This window comes from Sus scrofa, chromosome 14 (assembly GCF_000003025.6).
Source record: "Sus scrofa isolate TJ Tabasco breed Duroc chromosome 14, Sscrofa11.1, whole genome shotgun sequence".
Lineage (NCBI taxonomy): Eukaryota > Metazoa > Chordata > Mammalia > Artiodactyla > Suidae > Sus > Sus scrofa.
The window spans coordinates 88,386,864-88,398,984 of record NC_010456.5 but is presented as its reverse complement, the minus strand read 5'-3'; the positions used below and the strand labels follow the sequence as shown (position 1 = coordinate 88,398,984).

The 12,121-nt window shown below is 53.6% G+C and overlaps 2 protein-coding genes across 2 annotated transcripts in view; both read left to right on the top strand.

Moving 5' to 3' along the window:
* LOC102164887 (cell wall protein DAN4-like) overlaps positions 1-2,167 on the top strand; it is a 72,138-nt gene extending 69,971 nt beyond the window's left edge. The window contains exon 26 of the mRNA XM_021073701.1: positions 1,592-2,167. Within this exon, the coding sequence (XP_020929360.1) occupies positions 1,592-2,167 (576 nt within the window). The remainder of the gene's footprint in view (positions 1-1,591) is intronic.
* Positions 2,188-11,737, top strand: LOC110256824 (integumentary mucin C.1-like). The gene is made up of 6 exons (XM_021073700.1): positions 2,188-2,712; positions 3,953-3,991; positions 5,126-5,203; positions 5,583-5,660; positions 10,470-10,474; positions 11,584-11,737. Exons 1-6 carry the CDS (start codon positions 2,188-2,190, stop codon positions 11,597-11,599), a joined length of 741 nt encoding a protein of 246 aa, XP_020929359.1. The 3' UTR covers positions 11,600-11,737.

The following is a 12,121-nucleotide window of genomic DNA, read 5'->3' as shown; positions in this document are numbered from 1 at the left end:
AAATGAAGCTGTGACTGCCCAACCTGGACCCACCTTGCCACCTTCCCTGGTAGGGCCTTGTAGTGGGGAGCTCCGGGCTGCTTCCTAGATTCTAGCCAGGGTGAGTGGGAGAGGCTGTGATGCTTTGTACTAGGTGACAGAGTCCAAGACCTCTGGGACATTGGACCCTCCAATCAGGGTGCCAGACACAAGGACTGGAGGCAGGGGCAGCTGTGGCCTTTCTCAGTCAGGGTGTGTCTCCACTGAATTGGTGCAGCAGCTGGCAAGGCTCTGACTCCTCCCCTGACCTCACAGTCCTGCCCACCCCACCCCCTGCTGACATGCTGCAGATGTCACCAGCCTCCCTCCTGCCTCGCCCCCTTTCTGGGGCTACTCAGCAACCCCTCCCTGCTCACTGGATCTGACCTCTGCAGGAGGACTCACCCCTCTGTGGGTGGGAAGCTGTCAGGGCCGTGATGCCAGGCTCAGCTCAGGGTGAGGCATCTGGGAACAAAGTGCTAATCCCAGCTCCTGCTTTTCAGCTCCATGTCATCCAGGCACCTTAGTCTGGGGCAGCACAACATGGGCCACAGAGAGCACAAGGCTGGGCTGAGGTTTCCTGGGAGGAGGGACATCTGTGCCTGGTGGCCACAACCCTGGAGTCCAGTGCCAGCTGGTGAGGGTTCCCGCAGTGGGATGATCCTCCATGTGTCTGTCTCCACCCGTCCCTGCACATCCACCCGAGGAGCCCAGAAGGAACCTCTGCATTTCCCAGCGGGAGCCCCAGCGCCTGACAGCCACCTGTCCACAGGCACATTGACAAGAGAACATGGGGGCTGCCTGGGGCTCAGGGCCCAGCACGGGGTCGCCCTCAGCCTGACTGTGCCTCTCCTTCTGGCTGCCCTTTTCCTGGGCACAGGCTCGCTCTGCCCTCTTCCCGCCCTGCTTCTCTCAAGCAGAGCACTTGACATGAGGAAGTGCTGGGCATCACTGGGGTCCATGGGCACAGCACCTGTGCCCTTGGTCAGGAACATCAGCAAGAGAGCAGATCCCATTCCTTAAGCCCCACGTGGACCTGGCCCGTGCTAGGACTTTCTGTAGACTCCCTCTGATGCTCTCCAGTGCCCGCTCAATTCCTCACTACACATGGCGGCTCAGAGAGATGGAGGAGTTTTTGCCCAAGGCTGCAGAGCCAGGAAGGAGGGGAGAGGGGCTACGGGGAAGAGATCAGGGTGTCCTGCCTCTGCTCTTGCACCCCCACCTCTCAGTGGGCCCCACAGCCCCTCCCCTATCATCTGTGTATCATAGCCACGCGTGGTCCCCATAGGACCCATGTGCTGTCAGTACGAAGGCTAAGTTGTGACTCCATGGGGATTGGACTTCATGACAAGGGCTGGGGAGAGCCTCTAAGCAGGGGTGGCAATGGGGTCTGTGTCCCAGGGCTCCTCAGTGGCTCTCTGGGGGCTGACCCTGATCTCCTAGCCACACTGGGGTCCCCCAATATGCAGCACCCTGACAGGCAGTGGAACGGTGAGGTCTGGTGTGGGAAGTGGCTCTTGGTGCACAGGAAGAGGCCACCCAGGCCAGGATTTGCCATGTGTGCTTTTTGCAGTATGAGCCTACAGAGCCCACGACTGTCCCCACAACAACCACAACAACCACAGTGCCCACCACAACCACAACAACCACCACAACAACCGTGCCTACCACGACCAAAATGACCACCACAACAACCATGCCTACCACAACGACAGTGCCTACCACCACAACCACCACAACAACAGTGCCTACCACCACCACCACAACGACAGTGCCTACCACCACCAGGACCACCACAATGACAGTGCCGACCACCACTACGACCACCACAACGACAGTGCCGACCACCACCACCACCACCACCACGACAGTGCCAACCACCACCACAACCACCACCACAACAGTACCAACCACCACCACCACAACGACAGTGCCTACCACCACCAGGACCACCACAATGACAGTGCCGACCACCACTACACCACCACAACGACAGTGCCGACCACCACCACCACCACAACAATCACAGTGCCGACCATCACCACGACCACCACAACGACAGTGCCGACCACCACCACCACCACCACAACGACAGTGCCGACCACCACCACCACCACCACCACGACAGTGCCTACCACCACCAAAATGACCACAACCACAACAACCACAATGGCCACAACTACCACAACAACTACAACCACAACCACCACAACCACCACGACGACAACCACCACCACCACGACAGTTCCGACCACCACTACGACCACCACAACGACAGTGCCGACCACCACCACCACCACCACAACGACAGTGCCGACCACCACCACCACCACCACCACGACAGTGCCGACCACCACCAAAATGACCACAACCACAACAACCACAATGGCCACAACTACCACAACAACTACAACCACAACCACCACAACGACCACAACCACCACGACGACAACCACCACAACGACCACAGTGCCTACCACCACTACCACAACCACAACAACGACAACGACCACAGTGCCTACCACAGACACAACGATGACCACGGTGACTACTGAGGTCATAGAGGAGGAGACCACGGTGCCTGAGGTTGTCCGCCAGAGCCCGGCCCCCAGCAATCCTCTCTTGTACCCCACACTCATCCCATCCCTGGTTGTGATCCCACTGCTGATTGTCTGCATCTGCTGCTACAAGAGGGTGAGTGACCCCTTCCCGCCCAGGCTGTTTCCAGTCCCTGATGCCCCCAAAGGACCAGGCATGTCTGCCCCGTAACCTTGCCTGTGGGCAGGTTCCCATCAGCTCCCGGGTCCTCGCACAAGCAAACAAGCACAGATCTGTCCTCCCATCCTGGGCACAGACACAGCCTGGGCTTCTAGGGGGCCTCCTGCCTCATGCTCTCCCAGGGAGGTGGCCTAAGGGCTGTCCCTGTTCCCGGGGAAAAGGGAATCCAGATCCCGGGAGACCAGGGCTGCCTCACACAGTGAGGCTTCTGAAGGATTCAGGTGGACAAAGGCTGCAGGAGGCCTCTGCTGTTGGGGGAAGAAGAGGGTCTTCAGGGGGCACCGTGGCCCCAAGGGAGCTGGCTAGAAGGGTGCTAACCTTGGGGGCAGCCTTTGAAAACAGCACGGATCCCTGTACAACTAGGTGCTCTCATCATGCCTTCCTCAGTCATGGCTAAGTCACCAGCATGTGCAGGGCTCCATGCTGGACACACAGGGGCAGAATGAAGCCACCCTTGCCCACAGGAGCTCACAGTGGGGTCTGGGCTGGTATTGGCACCTGGGAGGCATTGAGGGCACATGTCACCTTTAGAGGGTGTGGCAGTGCCCTGCTAATCATAAAGGACAGAGACGGGCCCCTGGGAGGGAGGGAAGGCAGAGGCGCTGGCTGGCTGGCTTGCAAGGACACTTGTCAGAGGACTGGGTGAAGAAGAGGAAAAGCGGGGCTGAGAAGGGATGAAGCAACCAGCACAGAAGCCAGCAGGTGGGATTCCTGCAAAGGGGGAGAAGTGAGGAGAGAAAGCCTGGAGAAGGGGGAAGAGGGCTGTCATCCCTGAGGACTGGCGGGGCAGCCGGGAGGGCTGCAGGGCGATGGGAGGAAAGGGGCCAGGAGCAGGGGTTGGGGGTGTTCTCTTGTCTTCACGTGATGTCAGGGCTGCTGCCGGAAACTCCCAGGTGAGGCCTCTACCAGGGCCCAGGGCCCTTAGTCCACCTGTCTCCCCATCAAGCCTACAGGGAGGTCCTGATTCCCCTTTGATAACTGAGGAGGCTGAGCCTCGGGGAGGTGGAGTCTGTTGCCCACAGACCATCAGGACATGGGTTCCCAAAGCCCATGTTCCATCCCCCTCCTGCTGCCGAGCAAGTCCCCTTGTCTGCATGGCTGAGCCCGAGCCCCCCTGCCCCTTCCAGCCTGTGTTTGCGTCTCTTTGACATTCTAGGTTGTCCAAGAGCCACCACCAGCCCAGAAACCAGAAAGGGTAAGTTCTCTGTTTCGTCCTGCTGTTCTCAGCATGTGTGATGCCCACAGTGACCTGCACAGAGAGGGTCCCTGCCGCCTTTGGGGAGGTGTCCTCTCCCTGCCCCTGCAGCTCCCACCTACTTGGGCAGAAAGAAGTGACAGAGGGGCAGGGAAGGGCCCCAGGGAGGACATGGGATTCAAATGTCACGTAGGCAAAGCCATTCTCGAACTCCCAGCATAGCCTGATCCAAGGCCATCATCAGTGAATCAGCAACATGGGGTAGCCTGTCTCAGAAACAGCTATGATCTCTCTTGAAATGACTGGGCTTTCTGCCAGTTCCCAAGGGACTGCCTGTAGGATGGTCCTTCCCCAGGACTCGGGTGAGCTTTTAGAAAAGGATCCTCAGGTGTCATGGACCAAGTCCCCATCCCCGGACTCTGGTGTATGTTTTGCTCCCTTTCCTTGGTCCTCATCCCCGTCTCATGTCAGGGCACGGGTCTCGGCAGGGTTGGCCTTTAGGGACAGCGGGGCTGAGGAGGGTGGAGGGAGTCTTCCCTGGCATTGAGCCGGGAGGGAGGTGCAGCCCAGGTGAGCACAGGGACCAAGGGTCAGGTGAGCAGCTGTGGCCCACCCGGGGTGGCACCCCACACCAGAGGCCATAAGAGACAGTTATGGCAGGGGTGCGGTGTCCCAAGGAAGGGGAACCTGGGCCTGAGAGCTTGGGAAAGAGCGTCACTGCCTGGGCTGGTTTCTACTCTGGGTGCTATGTGGCTTCAGGGAGGCTGGGTCTACCAGAGTTGGGTGAACACAGCCCTGTAGGTGCTAATGCCCACACCCCTGACGGCCCCCATCACATGGCACAGCCTGGAGCCCAGCCTCCCCAGCAAGGGCGGGCTGCGGGAAGCAAGGAGACAGGATAGGGGTTATAGGCCTTTGGAGGGGAGTCCTCTTTGTAAACCAAAAGTTGTTGGTGTGTTTTTCACATGGAGGCCACTCTCTTACTGTGCCGGGTGCTGCTCATTGGTCCCTGATTCTCCACCAGACATTCTGAGTGGCCAGTACTTGGCAGGTGCAGGAGCAACAGATGTCATGTGTCTGCACCCAGGAGCTGCCAGACAAGGAAGCAGACAATTCTTTTTTTCTTTCTTGAAGCCGTGCCCTGTACACAAATGTACCACAGTGATTGTCCCCTACTGTGAGTGCGAGGAAGACAGTATAAGACGGATGGAGGTGAGAAGGGCCCTTAGGAAGCAAGTGATGATCCCTCCCCCTCTTCAAGCTCCTGCTGTCCCTATGCTCACATCAGGTTTCTCCCTAAGGACCTCTCCTTGGCACCTGCATATCCCCTCTGGCCCATGAACGTTTTGTAGGTGTATCCTTTGACTTCTTCTGTTAAACTGGAAATCCTTATTAGCTCCAGAACCCCAAACACTCTGTGACCCTCAGGGAACATGGGTGCCTGGCCCCCCTCAGCCCTGGAGGCTGCAGAGCTGTCTCAGGGAATCAGTGGGGACAGAGCCCTGGGGAGCATGGGAGATGGAGGGGACACTGTCCCCTTGGAGGCAGCATCTATGCCTGTAACTTCCTCACAACCACATGTGCTTTTCAGGGAAAACTGAACACCTTGTGCGCCTTGGTTCAGTGCTGCAGCCAGATGCCACTGATGTGGTATCAGCCCAGGGACATGGTAAGCAGGGCACAGGGGTGTTTCCCATGGGCTAGGGCCTTTGTTTTGCCCTTGACAGTTGTTCCCTGGGACTGTGGGTCAGAGAACCTTCCAAGGCATCTGTCAAGAGGAACCCAAGGAGGTGCAAGGTGAGGAGCCTTCAGATGAGTCTCAACATGGCACACATGCATTTCCCCTGCATGACATCTCAGGAATGTTGGGAACTTTCTCAACTCAAGCATTGCGCAGCACTTCCAATCTTAAGTAAAAAAGAGCTGGAGAGGAAGTCAGGACAGGAAATCTTATAGGCCTCCCAGTCCATCGTTCCTCCCCCACTGCCCACTGGACCCTGTGAGTCTGCCAGGTGCACCCTATCCAGGAGGCCATCCTGGGCTGTCCTTCAGGTGCATGTAGAAGTGGTAGAGGACATGGTGACACCCCCTCCCCAATGTTGTCTGGCCAACAATATCAGGTAGGTAAAATGCCCTCCTTGTGTTGCCTGTGACTACTGGTGAGAAGCCAAATTGTTCCAGTTGTCATCTTTGTAATTTAATAATAATGACAGTTTACTTTATTGAGTCCTTTCTGTGAGCCAGTTGCTAACCTAAACTCTTTACAAATTTTCCCTGCCTTGGTCCTCCCAGTAACTGTACATATAGATACTACATTATTCCAGCATTACCAAGAGCAGAGCTGACCCACAATGAGGCTGAATGACTTGTCTCAAGTCACAAAGGCTGGGAAAGGCAGAGTTGGACTTGAATCTGAGCCCCTGTCCTGCTTTTGGTTCAGCAATTATGATCTCATGATGGTTACACCCATACCACCATATGGCTGCTGTACTCTGGTCCAGAGGCCCATAGAGAATGGGGGGCCTGGTTTCCTTCCTGGGCTTCATATTCCCGGGTGTCCCCATACTCAGATCCTTTGCACAGACTAAGCCAAGGGCCTGGGAACCATTGCCAGGACCTATAGTGAGGGCTGCATTGACCACATTCACTAAATCCGCCAAACACTGGCTCTAATAGACTGGGCAGGTGTGCAATTAGAAATTCTGGAAAGGCCAGAAAGCCCCTGGACACTGCTGATGACACATCTGGGGCATGCTCACAGTCAACAGAGACCTTATCTGGTGATAGAGGTGTCCGGTCTCCTGTGACAGCTGGGCTCCCAGCTCTGGGTCTGAATCAAGCTCTCAATCCCAGCCTTGCTTGCATGGAAGCCTGACTCCCCAAATGATTCTCCCAGAGTCTCTCCCTTGAACCACAGCCGCATTAATGTAATGAGAGCCCCACACCAGCATTAGCTCGGAACAGTGGAGGCATCTACCCAGAGCTGACCACCAGGGGTGGGGGTGGGGGAGTTTGAGGGTATGTGCAATACAGAAGGTTCAAGTGAAAGGAGTCAAGGGGCTGAAGGATGGAAAATGCCAGGCATGGCCTTCCTGCCCAGCGAGGTGAGGGCAGGGGTGCCGAGTATGTCTCTGAAATAGTCATGGTCCCAGAAATAGTCTTTGAATTTTAGGTCAGGTGGTAATAGAGATATGGATTATGGGCACTTACAGTCACCCAGGGCTCTGCCAGGCCCAAGAAATGCCAGCTTTCCAGCCCACCCAGCAGTCTGTGAGCCAGTTTTACCACCTACTTCATGGACAGCAAAACTGAGGCCTGAGAGGTCAGGGAAGTTGCCGAGGCCACCCAGAGAGCAAGTGGCATCAGCCAGAGCTCCTGAAATCAACGCTGCTCATCCTGAGATGGGCAGGACCATAACTATGCCCCGGGGACACGGGTCTGCTTCCCACTCTTCTGCCCCCATCCCTTTTGACCTTGTCCTTCCCAACCTTGTCCTAGAGAGCCGAGAGCTGTAGGATGTCCATGGGTACCCAATATTCCAGTAGGTGCAGAATCCTGGCTCCCCTTTGGAAGCCTTCAGTGCTCTGGTCCCAGGCCTTACAGTGAATCCTGGACAAAGAGACAGGGTGTCAGCGGAGACCTACAGTCTCAGCCTCTAACCCCAGGCCCAAGTGTGCAGAGGAGACACCCAGCCCGGCTACTTGGGGATATTTCCAAGCACGTTCTCCTGTCCTTCCACACACTATGGCCATCAGCCATGTTTGCTGTTACCTTCTGTGAAATGACCATGTCTCTCTGTCCCACTGCCTTCTAATCTTCAGAGGAAACTTTCTAATAATTGTCTCTTCCAGAGCATCTCTCCTTGCACAAGACAGTTGAGTTTCTTAGTCTTGAACCAAACCCTGACCCCCCATCCAGGGTCCTGATTCTCTTCCTTCCCTGCTTCTCCCAGGGCAGCTCCTGCAGTTCACAGAAACCAGTTCTCGTAGATCCATCAGGAAAATCTGGTAGAAATGGGAGACTTGCCTCTCTCACTGAATGTGGGGCTGCCAGTGACATACCTGTCTCCAGAGAATATGACCTGTGTGCCACCGGCTCACAGGGCCCTTTACACAAGCATCTCATTTCATTCTCACCACAACAGTGGCCGTTTATACAGAGTAGGGATCATCAGACTAAGTGCTTTACACAAACTCACTCTTTTCATCCTCCCAGCACTCTACCAGGGAGGCAGCTGCCCCCCTGCATGGTCGAGTCACCTGTCTGGTGGCACAGCCATGTGTATTAATAATGTTCTTAAATATTCCAATCCTTATCTTTCTTATCTCAAAAACATGGACAAAAATAATAAAACTAAAGTCCAAATAATGCACTTAGGAAGAATTCTGGGTAGTTTTGGTGAGGCTAAGGGAAGAGGAACAGCCCAAAGTCCAGAGGTCCTGGAGTCCCATAGACAGATCCAGTCAGGCCTGCCTACTGATTATTCTATCCGGTGGCAGTTGCCACTCCAACTTCAGTATAAACAGGGATGGTTCTGGCTCCTGTTCCATCTGAGACAGACATCAGGACAACAGCAGCATGTCTAAGAACCTCTTATGCTCACTGACGCCCATCTTCTCTCAGTGCTTGGCTGGGAGGACCCTGGATATATGGACCCACTTTGGCCTCCCACCGTGGACAGGAGCTTGTCTGCTGGGTCCCCACCTTGTCAGACCCTCCCTGGTCACAGTTGGAAAGGGAACCTCTTCAGCCCCAACCCAGGAGTGTCGCCAGTCACCACAGGATTCTGTTTCAACTTGTGGCACTTCAACCTGTGCTCCTGTAGGGCTTTCCCCGGAGAAGTAAATAAGATGCAGTGTGTGAAAGCAGCTAGTGTGAAAAATGAACGTGGAGCTCTTGGGAATGAAGGAAGAGAAACTTAAAGGGGAAGGGAAGAAGACAAATATGGTCTGACTTGGACCATGCCTGGAAGGAGGTGGTGGCCAGGAGACAGACCCCTGGCACTGCGGTTGGTGGAAGCCATGGAGAGAGGCCAGTGGTCAGTAGTTGGCAAGTCCCAGGACCCTCGGGCCCCATAGCCGGCACGTCCTCCTCACACAGTGCCTAGCAGAGGTGGACCCTCTCAGCATCATCAGAGACCCTACTGCCGAGTGGGAAGAAGCTGAGCAGGACAAGGGCCCACCCTTTCCTGGCTCATGTCATACCACCCATGCCAGAAAGGGAGGCGTAGCAATTTTTACCCTGAAGGTGATACAGTTCCAGGGAGGATGCCTGTAAAGTAAGGATGGGCTGATGGGTTTCAGCCTCCTGGCGTACTTCAGAAGCCTTCTCACCTAGGCCCAGTTTGGGCTAAAGACATCATGCAAAGGATTTATTCTGGTGGGGGGGCGGGACAGGAATTGATTTGCATGGCAGTTCAGTCTTTTGTTGGACTGGAATATGTGACCTCAGCAATCAGTGTGACACGCTTCCCAGCAGTCTCCCTTTAGGCTGGCCAGACCAGAGGACAGGAGCTCAACTTCCCCGACCCCCAGTTGTCACAACACCCCAGGGACAGAGAAGTAATGAAAGAGTCACAGAGCTCAATCTCCTTACTAGAAAAAAATGCGATTGCAGGGCTCATAATAAATGCTGAGCAGGAACAGTCATTTTGTTCAAAATGAGGTTAAGAGGATTCATGGAGGAGGTACGGCTTGGAATAAGTCTTAAAATGTAAGTAGAGGTCACTAGGAAAACAAGGTAAGGAAGGACACCCCCAAAAGAGGTAACAGCCTATATAAAAACTTAAAATGGGAAACTTAGTTGTTCAAAGGTAGATTTTTATCTGATTACCTGCATCCCAAGCAGCCCAGATGCTATCAGCTCATCAGTGTGCCCAGGCCACCCTCCTTGTCACATCCAGGGCACTCAGCTGGGGACAGGGGAGAGATGAAAGCAAAGCCAGGGACAGTTGGAGCTTCAGACAGATTACACTGCCCAAAAGGGTCCGCAGTGATCTCTACCCAAACCAAGGGATCCATGTGCCTCCACAGCCCATCACCCATCTAAGGCATCCCCTCCTGTTCTTGTTCTGTGGGCCTGGAGTCCAGCCTGAGGGTTGTAAGGACTCATCCCTTCAGCACACACTCAACAAGAGAGCCTGAGCAGTGCTGGTGCTACAGTGACTGTCAGCCCTTGTTCTTGCTCCCCAGACTCAGTCCAGAGGGGAGCAGACAAGTTCAACACCAGAGCAGATAGAGTCAGGGTCAGAACAGTTGGGTTCCCTGGGGAAGGGAAGTCAGATGTCTGGTGCTTGAACAGAGTCTATAAATAGGAACACAGGCTAGAGGCCAGCACCCAGGGAGAGGAAGGGCATCAAGAAAGCCCACCCTGGGGATCCAAAATGGTATTGGGCCTGATCCCCAGAGCCTAGGAAACACAGCCTTCTCCTCCTAATTTCAGGGCCTTCTCACTAATCTCTCTTTTCTCCTACTTACAGAGAAGGTGCGTCAGCTTCTCCTTAATGAATCCCACCTGCGCCCAAATGCTCTGCGGCCCAAAGATCTGCCTTCCACCCAGCCAGGAGTGCTTCCCTCTCAATAGCTGCTGCTCACATTTTCAACACCCCCACCCATATGCTCTCAACCACCCTCCAGGGTGCTGCCATTGATCTCTTCCCCTTCCCAGGAGCTCTGCAGGACTACTCTGTCCCTCCCACCCCCATAACCCAGCATCTAAAGCACCAAAAACCCAAGATTGTTATGATCCCTCTGTGTACAGATTTGAACATATATATTGAGTCTTGGTTTATACTCAGAGGGAGCTGGAATTTGTTGCTCATAAGCAAGAGAGTTCACTTGGCAAGCACTACTCCACTGAATGTGACATTGCTAGGCCAGTGCTGCCAGAACAAAGCACCCTGGTGTCCTCTGGAAGTAGACATGATGAGTCCCATTCCCCACAGATGGGTCTTCATCTGTCACCAATGCCTGGGATGCCCGGGGTCTTAGTCAAATTCTGATTTTTGAAAATTGCCCATAACTTTGAAGTATGAATACAATCCTGCCTCCCAACTCACTAGTTGTTAAATAAACTCTTTATGCTTCAAATTCTTCATTGAAAAGGCAGGGATAATGGTACCACCTCTACGAGCTGCCATGAAGGTAATGGTCACTGCTTCAATGTGCTCAGCACAGGGCCCGGTCCCTGGTAAAGGCTCAGGTGCCCCATAGTTAATGCCCTCCCTTCGTGCCCTGGAGAGGAGAAGATGATACACTCAGAGACATAAGACATGTCTTATGAAGTCAGGGGAGTCAGAGAGGAGAACATGACCGGACCTTTCAGCTGTGGACACTAGGATAAGGGGTTGACAGACATGAGCATCCTCTGTAAGGAGGTTGCTGACTACACGTGGGTTCACATTCAAGGCCCATCACTCCTATAGCCTCCTAAATATGCCATCATAAATGTCCTAGCATCTACCACTTCCTTCATAGAGTTCCTCTCCCATGCCCTTAATATTTCTCACAATATAAAGGAAACCCATAGTTCCCATATTCCCAAGCTTTAAATGTGCTCCTCTATTGATAGAGTCAAACTTCCCAATCTTTCAGATTCCTTTCCATCTAGACTTTGAAGACCCAGTCAAGTTTTCCTTTGACACTAATGTTTGTGAGGACTATCAACAATCAAGGCTCCACTGTGAAAATGTCAGAACACATTGTGAAAATGTCAGCATGAGGCTGAAGCATCAACCTGGACCACAGAGTTGAGAAGGTAGGAGGAGATTTCTAACTCAAGTGTACACATACCAAGAGAACAAATCAGGAATCATGGAGGTCAGGTAAATAAGACATAACAAAAGGAAATGAATAAATCTCTGATAACTGACCCTAAATAAATAGATATTCATGAACTGAGAGTCCCACAATTAACCTCACACTCAGTGGTGAAAAGATGAAAGCATTTCCTCTAAGATCAGAAACGACAAGGATGCCTACTCTAACCACTTTTATTCAACATATTATTGGAAGTCCTACCCACAGCAGTCATAGAAAAAAACAGAATTTTAAAAAATCCAAATTGGAAAGGAAAAAGTAAAATTGTCACAGTTTGTAGATGACAGGATACTATACATAGAAATCCTAAAAA